This window comes from Emydura macquarii, unplaced genomic scaffold (genome assembly GCF_026122565.2).
Source record: "Emydura macquarii macquarii isolate MOO-44397 ecotype Brisbane River unplaced genomic scaffold, CSIRO-AGI_Emac_v2 contig_1263, whole genome shotgun sequence".
NCBI lineage: Eukaryota > Metazoa > Chordata > Testudines > Chelidae > Emydura > Emydura macquarii.
In genome coordinates this window covers 8,389,684-8,412,500 of record NW_027131400.1, presented here as the reverse complement: position 1 = coordinate 8,412,500, position 22,817 = coordinate 8,389,684, and the positions used below count along the sequence as shown (strand labels likewise).

General features: G+C 38.2%; 1 protein-coding gene across 1 annotated transcript in view; it reads right to left on the bottom strand.

Moving 5' to 3' along the window:
• GLI3 (GLI family zinc finger 3) overlaps positions 1-21,798 on the bottom strand; it is a 238,333-nt gene extending 216,535 nt beyond the window's left edge. Inside the window, exons 1-2 of the mRNA XM_067550432.1 lie at positions 21,697-21,798; positions 7,079-7,241 (exon numbers count right to left, since the gene is read on the bottom strand). Coding sequence (XP_067406533.1) covers positions 7,079-7,202 — 124 coding nt within the window. The 5' untranslated portion in view covers positions 7,203-7,241; positions 21,697-21,798. The remainder of the gene's footprint in view (positions 1-7,078; positions 7,242-21,696) is intronic.
• Positions 21,799-22,817: the final 1,019 nt, after the last annotated feature.

Sequence of the window (22,817 nt, the reverse complement as noted above, 5' to 3'; positions counted from 1 at the left end):
TTCAATTTATGATAGACCATAACAATATAACTGAAATCCCATTAGTAAACATACAGAAAGGACCATGCTTCCATTACTCAGACAGGACCTGTGTTTAACTGACTGCTTACCTCACACGACAACAGACTGAGGACCAAGTTATGCTCTCAGTTACATGGATCCAATTCCCATTTGTTTCAGAGCAGAATTTGGCCCTGAGACTTTTAAGAGTCAGCAAGAGACTGTTATCCTGAAGTAAAGCCATCTCCTTTTAATTTATTCCCTCACGGCCTGATGAGAGTCAGTGGTTATTATGGGTACTCAGCACCTCTCAGGGATTGGGTCCTTCCACTTATTTTTCATGCTATTGTGCCTGATTATTGTGAATAGAGGTTACCTGGAATGTTCACCCTCTTACTAAAAATGATGCAGGCCCATATATTTACATTTTAAGGACATTTTTGTCTCCTAGCTGATTCCGTAGAATGTTGATACTGCAAAATGAAGAGGGTCCCTCAACTACCTTTGATTTCAAAGAAGGAGGAGAAGCCCTCATCACCACCTTGCAAAATTGGGCTCAAATAAGCAATTAGGGACTCAATTCGCAGGGCACTAAAGTGGTGCAGGCAATGTTTCTTGATAGCTAACAACCTCCTCTGAACTCTGACCTCTCAACAGGATCCTGGACATGTCACTTCAACTAAGGGGCCAAGAATAGGTATCATGATTAACACCTATTTTATGGTGAGCTTGAAAGCAAGCAGCAGGGTCAGTAACTACCCGAAAGTTAAAACAGGAAATGTGATTCTTATGGAGCTGCCGATTGCTGAATACTCTTCTCATTCAAACCTTAAAGAACAATTTTTTTAAATTATTTTTTTAAAGACCTCGATGAAGCTGGCTCCTTTTCTGAAAGAATCAAAGTGGACATGTGAACTTCCTCTCGTTTATTCATCTATCAAGCTTGGTTTCAAGTTACATCATCATTAATATAATAATTTCTGCTATCACTTTGTTTAAAGTATGTTCTCAATAACTATCTGATTCTGATAAAAGTAGTCAAGTCTACAACCTACATACGTTTATAATTAGCTTTTTTTTTTAAAGCAGAGTAATAGGTTAATAAGAAATATCAGATTACACTGAAAAGAGCTCATGGGTCAAAAAGTAGACAAAACACATCAAACTGAAAATAAGCACTTGCCTGTCAGAAACTGAAGGAGCTTTTATACAATAACTGCATTGTTTGTAATGCAAACTAAAAAAAATAAAATAAAAAAAATCATTTATTGCCACAACTGGGCAAAACACAAACATTTTATTTACAACCATCAATAAAGCCCATAAAAAGATCATTAGTAAATAAATACCAGCTGAGTGCAAACATTTTCAAATCTATTGCAAGCAATACTGTCAAATGCAGGTTTACTTTTTTAAATTATTGTTCAGGGTAATAGGAATTCACTGGATTTTGTTCACCAAAAATAAAATAAAAATTTAAAAACAAAAACAAAAACCCAACATATTCATACAAGAGACTCAATGAAAAATTCAAATTCCACATAGCATGTGTAGGGTAGGGTGGAAGAAGGGGGGTTGATTGTCAACAATTTTTTTTAAAAAGTATTTTCTTATTGTTAAGCTCCATTTATTTACAAAGCAGAACTTAATAGCTAAGGACCAAATCTACTAAAGTGATAAAGCAGATGCTTAACTTTAAGCATGCGAATAGTCCCACTGGAGCTACTCAGATGATTAAAGCTAAGCACATGGTGCAGTGCCTGCTTGACTGAGACTCCAGCGCTATACTGAAATTTGTCATACTGACTCTGCCCTCTTTCCCCACGCAGATCCCCACTGCAATCAATGAAGCGCCAGATATGTGCAGGGTTTCATACAAGTGCAACAAGTTGGAAAAGAACCTAAGTGTGTGTATTTATTACACTTCCGAAAGGCAGATTCTTGGGTACTGTCTCCAACACTCTAAAAGCATCTAGTGTCTGAAGCTTTCACATCAAGGAGGAAAAGAATTAGATTTTTTTTTTAATCTAGGGATTATTTATTACCATAGTAGGCATCATGCTACTAGCAGAATGAAAGAAAGGTCTAGCGGGACAGTGGTGTGAGCTGCCCTAACAAGCAAACTCCCTGGAAAGGGTACAGATAATGCTAGTTAGTGGTCTGTGCTCACACCAGTTTATTACCTTTGGATCCCTTTCATGAAAGATACTCCATACTTGACTTCAATGAGACCACAGGTTGGCACAGAGGTCTGTGTGCATGGAGCAGTTTGCAGGATCAGAGTCTAAATCCGTGGTTTTCAACTCACAGCCCAATCAGCACACAGCTGCGGCTCATATGACATCCTCAGCATCATACAGGTAGCATATATATTGTGTGGATACAGCCCACATAACATATAGAGAGCTGCACTTGCGGCCCACAATGGTAAATAGGTTGAGAACCACTGGTCTGAATCAATACATAGATAAATGAATCTTGCAGGTAACAGCTCCCTCACTCGTGTGCATCCATTGCCACAAAGATATTATTGTGTTAGTAAAATGGTGGTAGAGAGGATGCAAGGGTGATCAGATGTCCTGATTTTATAGGGACAGTCTCTGTATTCGGGGCTTTGTCTTATACAGGTGCCTATTAACCCCCACACCCTGTCCCAATTTTTCACACTTGCTACCTGGTCGCCCTAGGGTGCATATATGTGTTGGGGGGATAGGGACAGGGATGTGGCAGCAGGTCAGTGAAGCTTCATGAAACCAATATGGTGTCAGAGTTTATGTATGAGGCACAGGCACAATTATTCCAGCATAAATGCTAGTAACATGGCAACTACGTGAAAATAATATTTATCATATATTAATATATTATATTAATAAATATTTATCGTTAATACTTTGCCTTTGTGAAGTGGATTCAATCTAAGGGTATTAAGTCACAAATAAATGTAAGATTTTTTGTACTCTGGCACAGCAGTGCTTGATTCTCACTCATTCACAAAGTGTAAAGTAGATTTGTAAAGAAGTGTACCATAATAAGATGTATGTGGTTTTTGGTTGATATACACAAAATCAAAAAAGAGACCAAAGATCTGTAAAAATTAATTCAAAACAAAACAATGCAGCTTCCAAAACTACAGAATTCCCATAAAACATCCACTAGTAGCAAACATTTTAAAAATTACTACAGAAACACTATTTTTATTTTTGAGCATATGCCTAAAAAAAAAAGTTTTAATTTACTCCACTACTGAGACCTTCTCATACAAGTTTCAGCCTGGCTCACATTTTAATGTCTGAAATTAGGGGTTTATAATGGAAATGCTGGCAACGCCTGAACTTACACAGTGCTAGCAGTTTAGCACTCTAATATAGTTTGTGGCTAAGCAACTGTAACAGGAATTTTTGGTTTTTATTCTAAGTAGAGTAATCATGCTAGTTCTGCATAAATGGCCAAAGTGCAAACTATGGACCAAGCCCGTCAATGGGTCTGAGTCTATGTGAAATAATGTGCACTCAGAATAAACTAAGAGGCACTCACAGAATTGGGCCCCATATCTATCATCAAAAAGTTCTAGATAACCTTTGAGGTAGCCACACACGTGCACCAAAGAGACTCTTAAATAAAACAGAGTTTGCATATCAGACAATAAAGCGCCTATTCTTTTTAAAATGATTCCATACATAATATTTATTTAAACATAGGTACTGCTATCAGGCGTACTGGGCAGTTATTTTCTTTCAAGAACTGCAAAGAAATACTAAAAATAGAGTCTTCCTTGTTTCTTCTGCACAATTTTAAGCTCTGCATAAAATCCATATGAGCTTTCAACCCATTTATGACTCAATTCTAAATCTTTTAGAAGACAGTGGATCCACTCAGAAAATGCCAGTTCACATAGCACCTCTTGGACAGCCATCACTCAAGTATATGTTACCTAGCAAACTTTGCTAATTAATGTGTTGTCCAGAAAGGAAAACACAAGTTTTTAGACATATTTATGAGGTGATGTTGGTATGACTGGCAGATGTTGATCTGAAATGGCAGCATGCAGGGTCTTGTTTGGTAAACACACCAATGATTACGGAGTATATTTTTAAGCAGCCTTATCTTGTTTTTAAAAAAGCAATCAACTGTAAACCACAGCCATTCTATGTTATTTCGTCTTTTGGTAAAAAGCTGTAATTCATAAAGAGAAACTGAACGTTTGTACAGCAATTGATGTGTTATATCAACTGGTGAAGTTCATTTAACACTTAACGATTCCAGTACTACAAAAGAAAAGATGTAAATACAATGCAACAGTGAGCTTCCATGCTGCATTACTAAAATTTGTCTCCTGTTACCAAAATTCATTAACATGGCGGTCACATTTGCACAGAGGCAAAATGTCACCATTCTGAAATTATAAACTTCAGTATTTCTAAATTCCTAAAGTTTTAGTATCATTACTCATTTTAGTACGTTATACATGGACTATACAGACTACTCTAAGAGAAATATCTTAATACCTTAGAGGAGTAAAGTCTGTATCTATCTGAGGCCTAATCCTTGCACTTGTGGATTTGGGCTGAGTGTATATTAGGGTAGGCCAGACACTCCAGTTCTGAATTTACTCATAATTGTCTCAATTAAAAAGCATATCTAAGGGTTCAATCCTTAACCACCGAAGTCACAGGGAGCTTTGTCACTGACCTGAACAGATATAGTGTGTGTCCTATAGCTGTGCGAATAACTGATTTTTCAGTTTGCTGGCAGTTCTGAAAAAAAATGTTTGGGTCAGTTGACCCAAAACTGATTTTTTTCAGAATTTTCCACAAATCAGAAAAGTCAGAAAAACTTTGGTTTGGGTCAAAAAAAATATTTTGTCAGGAGGAAGCAGTGGTGGAGCTTTCCTGTCCTCTTATACCCAATAGCCCGGTGGTTAGACCACTTAACACTTGCAAGGCAGGAATCTGATGCTTATGATGCTCACTTGGAATGGAGGAGATCTGGGTTCAAGTGCCTGCTCCAATATGGGGGTTTAATCAGAGGTCTCCCACCTCCAAAATGAGTGCCCAAGCCATTGGGTAACTGGTTATATGTGAAAGTACCACACTCTCCTCCTCAGTTTTGTGAATGCCATCTAACTCCCCTTGTAAATCTAGCCTGGAAAAATATCAAAACGTTTTCTTATGACATTTCTGAATGTTTTTTCTTTGTTTGGTTCAACCATAACAAGTTGCCACGATTAACACAAACAAACAAAATGATTTTGTTGACCTAAATCTGCCTTGTTCAGCAAAAAAAAAAAATTCCATCAGAGAGTTTCGCCAAGCTCTAATCATGGCACCAAAGGCGTACTGCATTAGTGTCTCACTGCAGAAAAGATTTTCTCTCCAAGTGGTCATTCAGAAAAAACGTCAATACAAAATATATTTAATAATAATTCCTTATCCTTATAAGTCATTTCTCTTCTGAGGATCTCAAAGTGTTTTTCATGCTTTAATTAATTAAGCCTCACAGCATACTTTTAAGATCATTAAATATCAAAGTTCCCATTAACCAGGTAAACTAAACAGAGAACAGTTAAGTGTTTTGACCAAGCATCTCAGTAAATCAGCAGCAGAACAGGGGATTTAAAAACAAAACAGAAGTCCTGACTCTTGGCCCTCTGATCTAAACATTAGACAACACTGTCAATAATAGCCCATCAGTGTGCCTACACTGAGGTTGATTGCACACTACAGGGGATTTGCATCAGGCCATTTAAGCATGAATGTGTGAAAAATTGGGCCAATGTGTAAAATCCCATTACTGGAAAGAATACAGCTGGTGTAAATCAGTGCAAGTCTACTGATACCACCTGAGTTGTGCAGATTTACACCAGATGAGGATCTGATCTAACATACTTTAAAAATTGGCAGGGTTGTTCCAGTAGCTAATGGGGAGCTTCATCCAGTCACTTGATCCCTGCATTAGCTGGGGCTGGATGCACTTTGAATCTACTGACACAACCACTGAAGGATGACGGGACATGTTCCCCAAAATGTTTAACTATCCTGCTTATCTTCCTCTCAGTACAGCTGCAGAACTTGTTCATTTTTCACTCCAAGTCTCTTTCCCTATTCTCTTTGGGTGTGCGCAATTTTGTTCAACTCAATGAACAGTGAACCCTGCCTTGACTGAAAGATGGTGGTCATGATGCAAGATGGAGGAGGGACACTCAGAATTCTCCCAGGGATGCACAGAGATTCTGATAGAGAAAAAAAGAATAGCCATTTTTTTCTTCTGTAACAGTTACTAGACTGATTGCCTGAATTTCTTTGCTAAAGGCAATGCTTAATCTGCAGCAATCACAAGCCATGGAGCCAAATTCTGTTGTCCTTCAAAGAAAATTTCCCTTGACTTCAATGGGAGTTTTATTTTAGGAAGGCCCAATGATTTTAGCTCTTGTAAATTAAACAAAGAAAGGAGCTGGGGGCGTGGAGTGGCACAGAGTATGTACATTTGCAAAATGAGATAATCTCTGAAGTTGAGCAAACTCCTCCGTTTTTGTAAATCTGCAACCTTTATAGTCACCACTTTGAAATGAATTCACTGGAGGTTTGCTCTTAGCTTGAGGTTTTGTCACCAGCCATTAAAGAACTTCAGGGACAGGAATAAAAAAAAACTTTACAATGGACAAGTTTATTTGAAAAAGAAGAGAAAAAAACCTGTACCATTAATTTTGACAAGGCTACTTTTATCTCTTTTGTAATAACTAATTACCTCACTCGTGTAAGAAATTTCCGAGGTAAAATGCAAAGCATTTGCAATGCTTGCCAGGCTAATCAAGACGATTTCCAAAATGCCAAAACAGGAACTTCCTATAATAAATAACTTAGCACATTTACATCTCAAATTAGAAATTTTGGAAGAAAAAGGCTATGTCTGATGCCAACAGGGTTTATTATATCCTACCCACTTTTTTCTCCTGTTTGCTTTCTTTAGTCTTTCCTTAGAACAAACACTGATCCAGGTGCAAATGCTCAATTCACAAGGAATGCAGTGAACATAAAATTACTGTAGGTTTGGCTGCTAGCAAATCCCTGCTGTTACTCACCATTGGAAGTTGTGCTGGAGGCAACAGCTTTCTCACTGACATCTGTTCGAGTGGAGCATTTCACTATGGAATTCTCAACTTTTTTCTTCTCAGTTGTGGTAGATCTATGGGACTGGGCCTCCATGATGACTTCTCATTACTTCAGCTCTCCTCGCACTAATACCTGAATAAAACAACAGAGTCATAAACTTCAAATGCCATAAAAAGCTTAGTCAGAAACCAGCCACACTTCTCACCTGAAGAAGAGCCTGCAGCACAGCAGCATTAGCAATCCACAGGCCATTTCATGAAGCTCATCAAATCAGGTTTGCATGCATGAGTTCCTGAGGAATTTAAGGAAATGCTAACACCAGAGACAAGCACATTTGCTTTTAAACAGAATCAGCATCATGGTCTAGTCTGCTGCTTTGACAGGAAAGTCCACTTTTTTTAAAACCCTGTAAGAATTTTAATGGACTTGAGGGGGGAAAAGAAAGGGCGGGATTTTTTTTCCCTTTGTCCTGAGCTGCTTGGAACCAGAACTGAGCAGAACTGAGACAAACCATCATGTTACCGTAGAAGCCAAATTTAAACTTCAGCATTCACCCTATCCATAATATACAGCAACGATTACCTCTCCAAGTCTATCTTGCCTTACTAAGGTAAACAGCTCTCATTTTGTTTGTGTAAAAATGTAACTCAAACAAAAGTGTATTGGAACAATGCTCTGAAAACCACAGAGGAAGGCAAATGTGATTGCTAGTGACAAATAACAGGATCACTTTCTATGCATGACAATCCTGAAAATGGAAAGCCATGCCAAAAAACAAGCATGTTTGCTTATTCTACCGGTCACCGATTACTATCATCTGCACTGACTCATCATTCAGTCATTTTATGTCAATTAGATCACTTCACCATATTCTCAAAGTTTTCACATTTTGAACCTAAACCTAAGAACCCCAGTTTCCAAAAGGATAAAATTCTATGTGCACCAGCGTACCCACTTCAAGGTACCGTGACTACAGAGATCCTGGTCTGCAAGAAATATAGGAGTATATTCCCAAACTCTGGGCTGTAGCTTAACTTGATGCCAGTCTATTAAAGTAAGCTTTATATAAGTAATCAGTATTCAGCACATACAGTGCTTAGACCGAAAGAAGTACAGCATTGGTTAGCAGTTTCTGTAGGAACTAAAAACTAGGTCCCATGTTCAGCAAAAAAAAATTTTTAGGAAAATAAATCAGCAAGTGATTGAAAAAAGGAAAGTTTTAGATGCTTCCTTTAGTGAGCAGTGTTAGAAGTATCCAAATATATATGAAAAAAAATAAGTTGCATTATTCTAGGACTAAACTAGCTCAACTTTTAGCTGAAGTCAACTATGTTAGAAGTAAACATCAAACTCTACAACAAATCACAATGTAACCTATAAAGATATTTAATTACACTTTTTTTGCTATATCCCAAGTTAACTGATTTTTTCAATTCTGACTGATTCGGTAAAAAAATATACCAAATATGCACAAAGCAAAATTGCTGAACCATAAATGCAGCTCTCTAGTAAGCTTTCCCCCATATTCAATGGGGTACTTTATTTTAATAGAGCAATAATATAATCCAAAAATCTCACCATTATACAGTGGGGATCAATGAAAGGCCCAGGTACTACGTGAACCACTACTAAGGTAAGTGCAGTAGCCTTGAGGACAAGGCACTGGCCTGGTAGTTGAGAGACATGGATTCTCTTCCCATCTCTGCCACTGGACTGCTGCATGACTCTGGGCAAGCCTCTTCACCTTTCTCTACCTCAGTTCTCCATGTGTAAAAGGGGGGACAATGATGCTGACACACCTTTGTACAATGTTTTGAGATCTGTAGCTGGAAGTGCTACATAAAAGCTAAATATTATGATAATTCATAAAATAATTTCCCATCTGACCCTGAGCAGGATTCAGAAGGTGGGTCTGAACGTGGGACTGGACGAGCCAAGTAGTAGCACGTAATTTGGTAATCTCAATTCCAACTCCAGCAGTGTACAAGTCCTCCGTATTAACTGACACCACATTCCTTTCAGAGGCAGCTTGTGTGTCGTTTAGGGGAGGGCCAACGAAAGCATAATTCCTGCAGGAGCTTTGCTATCCTGGGGGAAAAGACAGTCCAACAGAACTTCAGAAGCACAGTGGCAAAGAGAGTCATAGGATTTAAAGGCTACTCCCTGGTCCAGGGCCCCCACATGGGGGGGAGGGTACACTTTAGTGGGGCCCAGAGGCCCTGGGGGGCCCAGCCCAGGCTACAACCCCCACGGGTATGTGTGTGGGAGGGGGCCCATGTCACAAGTTTGTACTGGGCCTGAAAAAATTGGGCTTGGGCCCTGCCCTGGCCTCAAACCTTCCATTTTAGGTGAGAATCTGGTAGGAACTTCATAAAGTTTAAACTTTCAGAGTCTCTCACGTGCTTTCTCTTCCTTTTCTCCTGCATGCTTCTCTGTGGGAGAGTAGTCCATGGCTTTAGTTAATTACCATACCTATCATCTTACCTAGCCCAGCCCCGGCCAGCATATGGGACAATCCTATTATATAATTTCCAGTGCCTTATCCCCCCAGTGTTAAATTAGTCAGTGGTCTCTGAGAAGGCTAATCCTCCACACAGTTTTTCCAAGGGGTTTAGAAAGCTGTAACTTTTGGTAGTCTCAGTTATTTTTCATCTATTTTGACTTTTAAGGGCCAAATCGTCCAGTCAAGCAACATTCCCACTAGCTTAAATTACTTTGCCTGCGTGAGGGCTAAGTAGGGATTGCAGAATCTGACCCTTGTTTTCTGATATCTTAGGCCCACACACTCCCCCCAAGAATGCATGTGAAGGGAACAATTCGAGAACTCTTCACCACTGTCAAAGCAGTGGAGGCCACACATCCTGCCCCTCTGTCACAGGACCAAGAAAGGGAGTGAACCAGCAAAGAGCAGCACCTGAAAATGACAGAGGCCAAGTATCTGCAGTGGTTTCACCCCCCTCAACCATGCAGACCCCAGCCAGCTATGAGGTGGGACTCTTCCTCTTCACGGGTTTCCAGCCTTCTTCTCTCTAGCTATCAGAGCATGGCTGGGACTTTAATTATATTACCATTAGCATCTAAATCCTAATTGTGCCCAATAAGGAGTTGGGGGAGGAGGGAAGAGAGGGGTAGCCAGAATTAATTGCCACATACTTTCCTGTGGAGTTTGTGGCTCAGAGTGGCTACTCCTACTCCTTCTTTTGGCTACTTTTTTCACAGCCCATTGGACAGGTGTTTTTTATTATTATTATTTTAATATATATGAAGAGAAGTCAAGAGGATAGAATCCCACTTTTTCTAAAAGAGTTTTCTCTGCAGTTTCGCTCCCCATTGTACCATGCCATACCTGGTGCTACAGAAGTGCAGAGAGGCCTTAGTTAGCAATTTACTATTTTAAAGTGCACTTGTGGTCAGAAATGTATAAAACTTGCAACCTACTAAGTTGTGCATGCTTTGTGTCATATCTACGTAGGTTACACACTGAGCCTATTTTTATTACTATCTGCATTGCACAGGCAATCTCACTACACACAAACAAATGTATTTTTCAACGAATATCCTATCCTTCTAGGCCTTCCCCCTTGTCACTCTCCTTCCACCCACGCCCCCACACCACACCCTCAACACACACAGATGTTCCACTAAAGTTAACGAGAGTTCTACATGGATAGGGATTACAGCATCAGAGTTTTAAACTATGTTCTGATTCTTTATCAAATGTGATGAAGTGCTTGGCAAAAATAATAGCCTGATTCGCAAACAGCACACTGAGTCCACAAGGCTAACAATTAGAAAACTCATGTTTGGACATGATTGCTGACATGGAAGCATCAGTGGAAAATAAAATTTGGAACCTCAAGATATCCTTTTTACAGATTCACTCTTCTGACCACAGTTATACAATGGGCCTGATCCTGACTTCAGTAAGAACTGCAGGCCTGCAATACTTTTAGAATCACGGTCCTAAAGCACAGATGTGATTTTTTTCCCCCTCAAACTGTAATGAAATATGTAAATCACAATCTATTTTTAAAAAAAAAAAACAGTCAAAGGTCCAGGAACAAATAAGAGTTTTATTTCCTTTGGCAGTTGATCACTAAATTTTTTTTTTGAGAAACATCCAGGCTGAAGTAGTTTGTACTTTCAAAATATTATGTGGCTTTTTTTTTTTTTTTTTTTTTTTTTTTTTTTAAGTGTCTACAACTCCCCAGGCATCTGAGTCAGTGACTTCCCTGCCCCAACCTTGAGACATGACATACATATTTTGCAAGAATTAACTCTGCTTTCAAAAACTGGAAAGCTGGTTTTCCTCTATCTGCATGGGCATGTGAATGACAACTGCAACGAAGAGAAAATGCTATAACGTTATATGACTAAAGCCTGAACTTTCATAGGTAAACAGAGGGATAAACATTCCTTCTTGAAAGCAAACATTCGTGGCTTTTTCCCATTCAACCATGCTTGAATCTTTTGTACTTTTCCCGCAGGCCTGAACCCACTGCACAATTAATTCCAGACTCCCATTTTAAACCTAATCCCTCTCCTATTAGCAACCTGTCTGCAGGTGTGTCTCTTCTTTTTACATCGTAAATGGGAATGTTCATCAATTTCATATTAAATTGGACAGATTATAACAAGCAATTGCCAGTAATAAATTAATGAAAAGAAGAATACCATCACTTTTCATTTGAATGTCAACAAAACGGTAATAACACCTATTTCCTACAATAAAATTCACTAATAAATAGCTTCAAACTAATATAATTACCAGTGTGTGTGTATACACCATAGTAGAAAAAAACAATTATATGCATATCGTGGGGGCAGAATCTCTTTTCTCTGCTCACTTACACCAGTGTAACCTCATTGAACCACTGCAAGAGAGGAGAATTTGGTCCTTCATAAGCATGTTTAGTTTCATTTTCTATTAAATCTTAACCTCTTTGCTCTTTCTCCTCTCTACGTTGCTGGTTTGAAGGTCCAGATCTTGCACCCCACTGCTCATTCAAGTATCCCTTACTCCTACAAGAAGTGTCATTGACTTCATTGGAACTACTTGCCTAAGTAAGGGATTGCAAAATTGCTTATTGATTTGCCTATTAGTTTTATGTTTCCTCTATACTTTAACCTCTTGCTGCCTCTTTTTGTTTTCTTATTTGGTTTGTCTCCTTTTTAATTCCTTTCCCTGTTTTATTCATTGCTGCTGTCGTTGTATTCAATTCATTAACAAGTGGTTTGCATCCACTGAGAAGAGCAGTGTGAAATACCAGAGTCACAGCATTCATCATCATTACATCAGCAGTAGGGAAGTTCATACTGATTGCTATCACAGTGCCCCAATCAGTGTGCACGCAAACATAGTATCTTTAATTTTTCAGAAATTACTCTGGGTATTTGGGGTGTTCTTATGTACCACTTTGATCCACCACACTGGAAGCAGTCTTTGGGGATACAATACATGCAAAACTGTGTGAAAGTGAAAACCACAAGGGGAAGCATGAAGAACAATCAGGAAATTACACAGTCTCTCTCAAGCATAAAGGACTCTTTATCAATTTTATCAGAACTGGTCACACTGTTCCTTGGGAATATTCAAGGATAAGAAAATTCTGTCTTGTTCAGCTACATTCAAATACAAAATTTACATGAGAATTTTATGCTGTTATGTGAAAGCTATTTTACAATGATTTATACAAGCTTGATTCAGGTATGTTTAGCTTCCAACGCTCTCTCAAATTTTAGCATTGCTTTGCATCAAACAAGAATGCAAAGTCATACTCACACAGTTACACTTGATAATTCCTCCCCAAAAATATAAAAGATTAATGTATTTTGTCAAGCACCCTTCAGTAGTACGATTAAGCTTTTGATATATTTCACCTTCCATATAGGTGCAGTAACTAATTCAGATACTATGAATTTCCAAAAAAGTTAGATCATTTTATATTCTCTTTAAGACCTCATTAGTTTGGCTACAATTTCCAACTTCCATGAACAACCTGTGGGCCAAATTCTGATCTGATTTACACACTGTGCGATCTCACTCGTTAGTATAAGTCTGCATCCAGTGTAAGATGGGGTTAAATTTGGGCTCATATTCATTAAATATGAAACATCATAAAATGGTGGTGATATGTAAATGGATAAATCTTACCCTTCACAATTCTTCATTTTCTCTTCAATTTTCATGCATGCTCTAAAAATGTCTCTCTTGAGAATTACATAGTTCTTATAAACCTGTGCTAAATTTTAAAAATGTAATAATAATTCTAGAATAATATAGGAAAGTTTTGGCGTTTGGATTTGAAAAAACTAAAAATAAAGCTACACAGCAGCAACTGTAATAATACAATCTTTCAAAATTCATGTGTCTGCTATATTTTCCTATGTATTACTTCCCTTTGATTCCCGCCCCGTACAACTGAAGATTTAAAAACAACTCAACCTAAAGCCTGATTAATGATGATCTGATCTATTCCTGATAGGCTAAATAGCTACTGGCAACAATAATACAGGATCACAAACACAAAGGCAATCAGCTAGGCAAAGCAGCACTATTATCAGCCCCATGATTAGGACCCTAAGTGAGAAATTATTCTATGGAATAACTGAACTATTGATCAAGTAACAGATGCTTTCCTTTCCAGGAATTACATATATTTACGCCTTCCAGGATATATACATAAACAATTACTGAAAGTTTGTTAAAAATTCTTAAAACACACAGATCCAAACAAGTTAATAATAACACTTTAATCTGAGGGAACACCTGACTTGGAACAGAGAAAAACTATTTCACTTATATATTATTACAAGTAGATTATGTGTACTTCTGTTACTGGGATTTAGGAAGCTGTTAGGTAAAATTCCAATTAAATATTTATCCTATTATTACAACAGATTAAATTCTCTGTCTCAGTAAAATAGTTTTCCACAGGGAAAAAAATTACTGATTTAAGATCTGATTCTTGTTTTCTTACCCAGACAGAACTCTACTGAGTGGGAGCTTTGCCACAGGAAAGACAGCAAGATTTGGTTCTAACTGTTCATTGTCTGACTAACAGCTCTGTCTTCTGGCCCTTACTCGCATAAGGAGCTTTTACTAAGCTAAATGAGGAAAACCCACATGAGTAAGGGCTGCAGAATCAGGCCTTTTATCACATTATAGCAGTTTTAAATAATTTGGGGTAATATACACCTTTTGGGGTATAAATTCATAACCCATTCAATATCCAATTGCCTTAAAGTTATGCAAGTAAACTTACAAAGGGAAAAGCAGCTCCATGAACTCTGTGTCTAACAGAACACTATTTGAATTATATAGGCTTTGGGTTCCTCTTTTCACCCTGTTCTAACTTTTGGCCTACTTACATAAAATCCAGGATAACTAGAACACAAGCACTATTTATTTTTTAAATGGAGTTATGAATCCATAAATGTTACTTCTAAACACAGAATAAATTCTTTTTCAAATCTCAATTTTAGTGATTGTTTTTTAAACAGACTAACTGTGAACAGCATAGAACTGTTCATTTAAAACTGTGATACTGCCTGAAGGTTCAGAATAATCTCTGTGTTTTATAATCCCATGTCCTTATGTTTAAACCCTTAAACAGAAAAAAAATCTAAGGCAAAGTAGGTTTAGTATTAAAAGAATTAGCACAGAAAAAAATCTCAGATTTTGGTGTTTATACCAATAGGTTTCATTAAAATAACTGGCTACGTTTTAAATTTCTCTTCCAAGTCTATGCTTTTTTATGCCTATACCTTTTATGAACCAAACTGTAATAAATCTAAAAACTTAAGAAACACTAAAATATCAGTAATGTAATTTCCTTCTGTAAAACAAAGGTTGTTTAAAATCTGATCTTGGCCACTCAATGTGGATTTGAAAGGATGAGAATATGCCAAAGAGGAAGACAATCAGCAAGTCTTGCTGTGTAGATAACAAGCCCTATGACTTCCTCTGCTGATACTGTTATTAGCACTGAAAACACTTGTGGTGAGGATATGGTGTGTGTTTTTCCTCTTTTCTTGCCCTTTCTCCAGAACAGGATGGTAAAACAAATTACAAACACCTGTAATGGATATGCTTTGTGTCATGGTTTATTTAGTTTATCATACAAAAGGTCACTGCAACTACAACTGCCACAGAAAAATGCAGATATTCTTATTAGAGCACTTGTGCTACACATGAATTCCAGTAGCATGATCATTTTCTTCAGACTTATTGCTTTAGATCATCAATCCCAATAAATGAAGTTTCCTTAGAATCCAAACTAGATCTATATATCAATGTCAATCTATACAGCAACTAAACTCAATGAAGAATATATTTAACATACATCAGTCCATATGACAAATACATATGCAACTATTGATTAGGATGCATCTTCTGTTTCCATCTTAAGATATGCAAATCATAGAAGAAAAGCCTGTATACCACATCTTACAATCAGCATTTTTAAACAATATTAAAGAACCCAAGCAAGATGATTTTGAAAGTCCAATATTTTGATCACCAACTTCCAGTTCCTGGAATTCTATTTATCTACTCAACATACTTTAAGGTTAAGGATGACTTGATCCATAAAGCACGATTTCACATTCTAACCCAACACAGATGTTTTAACCTTACTAGTAAAGCGCTAGGAAAGCTATATGCATCCAAGAAGAATTTAAATGTAAAATGTACTTTATAAAACTTTATCTTCAGCTTTTAAATTTTATTTTAGGTTTTACACCTGTCTCATTGTAGCAGTAAAACAGGATCAGGATTCCTTGCAGTTTCTGCAACCTGACAACATTACAGTAGAATAACTCTACAATGCTGCAATATAAATTACCTCATGGTCCACTCAGGCTGTACACACAATATAATCACGAAATTCTACTGCTGTCTTATTTTCCAAGTAAAACCATCCATAGGGATTCATGGTTCAAAGTGCCAAGCCAAACCACACCAAACCACATGTCCTGTTAGTTAAGATCTTTAGTGCTAGGATTTCATTTTAATATATACAGTTCAGAACAACAGACATTGTACTGAAGTGACATTGGCTTAATCTGTGTTCCTGACTATTCAGTTTCAGGTATTCATACATCTTATTTAATGAAGGCTTCATTCTTTAGGCAGCTGGATGAAATATTTTTACATGCAGTTGATTTTCCTGATATTACCAGATTTGTAAATTAGAGGAACAATGCAATAGAAATCATGGTTCTAGACCAAAAACACCCAAACATACTTTGTTCTAATTCTTCACAAGTGTAATTTGATCCTTCAATCCTAATCCAAATAGCAGGTACACAATCTAAAAAAGACAGCAGTATTTGTTTGGACCAAGCTAAAATAAGGGGGAGAGAGGTTTGTAACCAATATATGTTAACTAAAACAAAATAAAGAAAACTATAGTGGAAATTTCAAACACCCTGATCATTAAATAAAATCTCTGATTATGTGTTCTGAACATGTCAGTTCTGATACTCAGGAAGTGTGTAGTCAAGAATAACAGTGTGTGCTCTATACCCAATTAATTAGTTTCTTTTTAAAATTTTAAACAAACTATTAGGCAACAGTAAAATCAACTGATAGATTTTTAGGGTTTTTTTTTTTAAAAACGATACACACCAGTTCTTGAGATCAAAACCAATTTAGTGTACTTTCAAGTTTAATGCAGGTACAATTTATATGTACACTGCATGCCACAACAAAACCACAGTATGATGCCAACAAAGTCTTTAAGAAAGTTTCCCACTAAATCTCTGCAGAAAGCAGCCTTAAAAGAAAGCAGGGATTAGAGTGAGCTAGAAGGTAGGGAGGGGACTTACCTCAAACCTAGCCAAGCGGAAATCAGAGCAGTAATTCTACAAATCGGCAGAGTACACTTTTAGAGCTATAATGGTGTGAAGAAGTGCTGGGCAGCATTGCCTGAAGGCAGCACTAATACACTGATGACTAATGACTGGGCCACGCAGACAATGAATTTGGGGGTTGAAAACCAACAGAAACCGTGCAGTACCTTGACAAATGGGCTTTCACAATTTCATTCACTGAATAACCTTTAAGCACAAAATTGGCTCAAGTTCTCTTGGGAATAACATGACACATGTTGTTGGACAATGATAGAAGTATTTTCCTTTTTAATTAAGACTATTACACCAAATGCATAAACATGATTACAGTGAACAAATATAGGTGTTAACTGTTTTCCAGCTGGAGGAGAAGTTAGGACACAGAATTTAAAGTATGTGATACTTTCCTGCGGATCAGAACTCCCCCATATCAAACTACATAAATGTCCGCAATCACCTTCTGCAGAAAATATTTTCTTTTTGTTAACATTTTGCTGGGATGAGGTGAAGAAACATACCTTAAAGGTATGCATTATAGCAGCCCATCAATCAATCGGTAACAATATGCTCAAAAATGATGTAGTAAAAGATATACTTGGGATTATAACTGAAAAAGTCTCATTTTAAAAACACTACTCAAAGTCAAGCCATCATAAAACAAATCAAGCTCCATGTACACTTAGCAGCAGCCTTGTGTAGTCATAAACACATTAAAACAACAGTATCACTCTTTAAAGGGGTTTTTTTTTCAATGTAACTCGACTTCCAATTTGAAAACAACAATTTTGGCTATTTTTACAGACAGAATGAAATATCTAAAGTGTCTCTAAATTAACAGGTACCACTTACTCCAGACAGCATTGCCTTTAGCAGCTCCTAAAAACTTCAGAAAAGGATCTTTAAACAGGAAGCTTAGTGAGCTCATAAAACTGTTGTTGGAGCCAGGAACACATAGCATATTTAATCTGCAAACTGTGAGAGTCTACAATGATTTCAGCAAGATCTGAGGCATGCCCTCAAGGTTTGCTGGGATCTGGGATTAGGGAGTTGATAAGAACCTCTACTGCCCATGGACATGTTTTTCTTCTGCAGTTAAACACAAATGCATAGAGACGTTTGACTGCTGCTTGGCGTTACTGCTCAAGTTATATAAAAGCTTTGCAGCTCCTTTTGCTGTCAATATATCAAAGTTTAAAAAAAATCATCAAAGTGTGAAATTTCATTTAAAGTCTGTGCCAGTCTACAACTATATTTCACAGACTTATCAAATAAAAGTAAAGATGAAAAATACACTGAAAGTACTTGAAAAGTTTTCAGCAGCCATGCCCTATTTTTGTTTATTTTGTCTCATTTTATTTGATTTTAAATTATAACAAATCAATGTGCATATAAAAATGACAAAGTGTAAGGCGGCTGTGGGGGGAGGAGGGGTCTATAAAACCTGTGGTTGAAAGGCAACTTAAAGTCATTATTAGAGTTGACCCTTTGGTTGAATAAAAAGCTTCCTTTATAGCCATTTTAGCATTTTAATTGCCTAACTGCAAGTTGGCAGAAAATTTCTTGACTCTTCCAAAACAATCAGAACGACTACAGAATTATGCTAGCAAAACTAAAGCCTTCTTCAAAGTATTATTTAGCTAGGGATTTACAACAATTGCATAAAGAAGAAAAGTCTGACCTTTAAGATAATCTACTATAGTCTAAAAGCATTAACATTCCATTACTAAGGTTTTCCTAAGGATTTCATGACTCACTGATTCACTTTTCCTTCAAATCTGCTTTTTCTTAGTACATTACAGTCTCCATATAGTTAAGTGCATGCAACCTTGATCATTAAACTGCTTCCTTTCATAATTCCCTCCTCCTCCCCCCAATGGATCTTGTTTTAATAAGCATCAGAAACCTTATTTACTGGGCAAAGATGACTAACTTTTCAAGAACAATTTGCAACCAAAATTTTTTCACTTCTTACTTGAATTCAGAGCCAGGATCAAACCAAATTCTGGGTGCAGGGAGAAATAGTTTTACCAAAAATAAGAGAGAAACTGTAACTCAAACTTTCCAAAGTTAGCATACAATGGATGATTGAAAAGCATTTTTTATTAAGTAACTTACAAAAGGAAATAAATTCTACCAACATTTTTTAATGGAGGAGTCCTAATATTTCAGGTTATGTACCAGCTAATCCAAAATAAAAATAATTAGAAAATTAAACAAAGAATGTTATAACACAGCTACAAAACCCCTCATTTTCATATCAAAATATACCTTCAATTATGAACTGTACATGCAGTGCTAAATGTTGTGTTAGCTAATTTATACATTTTAAGCACAAAACATGAGTCAACTCATTAAGCAAAATACAGGTAATTCTTTGTTTTGCGCTACTTGGGCAGCAAAATGCTTTGGAGGACAGAATACCACATTGAAAGCCATGTGCAAGTAAAGTATAGCTTTATTTCCTTTACTGCTTTTTTTTTTTTTTTTTTTTTTTTTTAAAGAACTATATACACTAAAACAGTGACTTTTCCTCACACGTTAGATTTCTCAACCACACAATCCTTTGTGTAAAAGAAATAATCTTCTGCTTAAAAGTAGCCTTGTCTTACAGATAATGTGATGTCATTTAATGTTTGCTTTAAATTTGACTGTACACCAACCAACTAAATATATTTGTTTTTTAAACCCAAAATTTCATTACATAAACCATTCTCAGGATACTTCATACAGTTTACATTGCTAAATTCATTCACCATTACTTTTAATATTGAAATCCTGTGGTGTGTTCCCAACTATTTTTACATTTTAATGTTACTTTACTTAGAAAACATAGCATTTTTCTCCCTTCAAAATAATCTTGACATATGTAATTAAGAAACTGTCAGATCATTATTAATTTTTAATAAAGGACCTAAATGAAATAATTATATGAATCAATCAGTAAGGTACCTTTCAAAACTGCAATGCAATTGCACAAATATTCAAAACATTTAAGGCCCTTTCTTGTGGATTTCAATTCATAATCTCCCAAAACACCAAATCATAAAGAGTTGTATAACACAAAGAAATGTAGTGATTTCTAAGTATTAAAGAAATTTAAACAGTTCCCATATAGCTACATATATCAGGCATATAGAGACAGACAGTGAGAGACTCTGGCGCCCTCTTAAAAAGGTTTGTTAATTTAATTAGCTACATAGGGCTTTGAAACATTTTTATATTTGAGTTCTTCTGTAATCCAACACAAATTAAATTAAATGAGCATGCTGAAACTTAAAAATAAAAATAAGCTCTATTAACCCTTGAAAATAAAGTGTGGTACATGGGGTAGTGGCGTGCATTGCTAGCTAGCACTCCTTTGGTTTTAATGAGTCTTTAAACATTATATACCAAGTGGACAACCATCCATACCTTTGACTAAAAAGGCTCTTTTACTTTGAGATCCATACAGTCCATCATTTCAAACAGAAGTGGCAGCTGGAAAATGTGGAACAGCTGGCAAAGAGCTGAGAGAAAATGTTTTACATAAATATATCTACATATAAATTGGCAGACGGCCACAAACACTGTACCCAAAAGACCGGATTAAAAGTATACACCAGAGGGTTAAAAAAATGGGGGGGCAGGGATTTCCTTTTACCTTTCCTTTTCACGTGGTGCCAGGACTTGGAAGCTGCACATGTGTGTGTATGTGTCATCTGGGTTGGAAGAAGAGCAATTGTGTAAACAATCTAAGTTTACAGGCTAATTAAAACAACCGTATCCACTTTCCTAAAATGCTGTAAAGTTATTTGATGTAAAAACATGCAGAGGTCCTAGTTTGAATTGGTTTGCAGCAAATCATGTGTTTGTTCTCCTTCCTCCTCTCCATTCCCCACCCCCCTAAAAAAGCGGAGAAAGTAACTGTCGGGAGTGATTCATGCTCAGTCCTTCTCCCTGAAATATTTTTCTCCATGCATTGTGCGGGGGGGGGGACACACAGCAGGAGAAAGGGGTGGGGGAGTTGTATAGTGTCCAGATCCCCCAGCCGTTTGGTGTCTGCAGCTTCCCAAGTTGACCAAGTTCCAAAGTCAGCAGTCACAACAACAAAATCATAAAGAGAAGGCAGAACTTTCACTTCTCCGCTGTTATGAACGAGACGCCTTCCCTCAGCCACCCCCCCCCCCCCAACCTTCCCCTGAAACTCCAACAGATTAATCAAAAATAATAATAGAAGACAAGCCTCCCTCTTCTCCCCCCCCCCCAAATAACACCAACGATCATGCCCCATAGGCATCCGAGTCCTTCCACCTATCCAGATGTGACAGGATGTTTGCTATAGCAACAAAGTTTCAGCCACAGAAACTGGCATGAAAATAACAAGCAGTTTCTTTGGGGAGGAAAGCAGCTGCTGCTTGCAAATCTGCAGTTCAAGTGTGGGACAGTAAGCCTCAAAAGCCTTTCGGAGTGCAGCAGGGCAGGCAGGGAGAGAGAGAGAATACTTACCGATTCTTGTATACTTTTCTTCTTTTTTGGCTTTTAGTTAAGGACAGTTTGACAGCCATTTTGGGGGGCTAAATCTCGGATCGTCTCCCTCTCCCCTCCCTTCCAAGTTAGAGAGAGAGAGAGAGAGAGAGAGAGAGAGAGAGCTCGGAAATGCAAAAGAAAGTGCCCAAAACCTCTGGCTTCTTGCAAACATTGTGCAGAACTCATTCAACAAAGAAGAACTTCTTGCAAAACTCAGTACACGTACCTGCTGCTGCTGCTGCTGTCAAGCCCCCCAAACTTCCCATAGAAAAGGTTGGGCTGCTGTCTCACCCGCACGGTGCCTGCAGGAGGAATCTCTCTCTCTCTCCTATTGCAAAGCTTAAGAGGACCGACCCCAAAGGATGAAAGCGGGCATTTTGCTTCTGGTTTTTGGGGGGGGGAGGGGCGGAGGGAATGGATTGAGAGAGAAGAGGCCGGGCTGTGTGTATTGGTGGTTGTTTTATTCCTGCCCTCCTCCCTCGAGAGAGAGAGAGAGAAAGAGAGAAGCCCTCAGTGTGTGTGTGTGTGTGTGTGCGCGGATCCGACATCAGTTTCAGTGATCTTGTAATCTGATCCCTTCTGACTCATTCGCACTGACTGACATTTCTGATTTGGTTCAACAAAGGGGGGGGGTGAAAAAAAACCCTCCACCAGACAGTAACACCCAACTTGCATCGGAAGGGGGGACCCCCCCCCCACCATCACCACCAGCAGCAACCCCTGGAAATTGCATCGTAGCCTCTCTTTTTTAAACCCACCGAAGGAGGGAAATAAAAACACTCCGCTCGGATACTCACGTGTTTGAAAAGTTGTCCCTTCTGCCTTCCTCTCTCTCTCTCTCTCCTTTCCTCCTCCTCCTCCTCCCAGTCCAAGTTTTACAGATGTTGCAGGACTCCTCTCCAGCACCAACTCCTCCCCCCCCCCCCCCCCGCTCTCTTTCAATTCTTCACTCTAGACCGGGGGAGGGGGGAAAAGAGCTTCAGGACAGGGCAGCTTTCTGATCCAGCCCCTCTGCGGTGTGTGGGGCTAGGAGGCGGGGGGCACTAAACTTTTTGTGCGTGGGGGGGGGGGGCGAGGAAAGGTTTCCTTTCTCTCTCCCCCTTACTTTTACCGAACTGCCCTGCCTTGAATTTGCCCGGTGGAAGTGCTACAAACGGGAGGGTCCCCTCCGCCCCCCTGCTCTGTACTGGGAAATGCAGACTTCTTTCGGGAAGGGAGGAGGGAGCGACCGAAGTCAGAAGAAGAGGCGGCGTGTGGGAGCCGGGGGGGGGGTGCCCCTGGGGGCTCTTCGTGCCCTGATGCAGTGCCTGCAGTGGGGGAGAAGGAGGCGCGGGGAGCAGCAGAGAC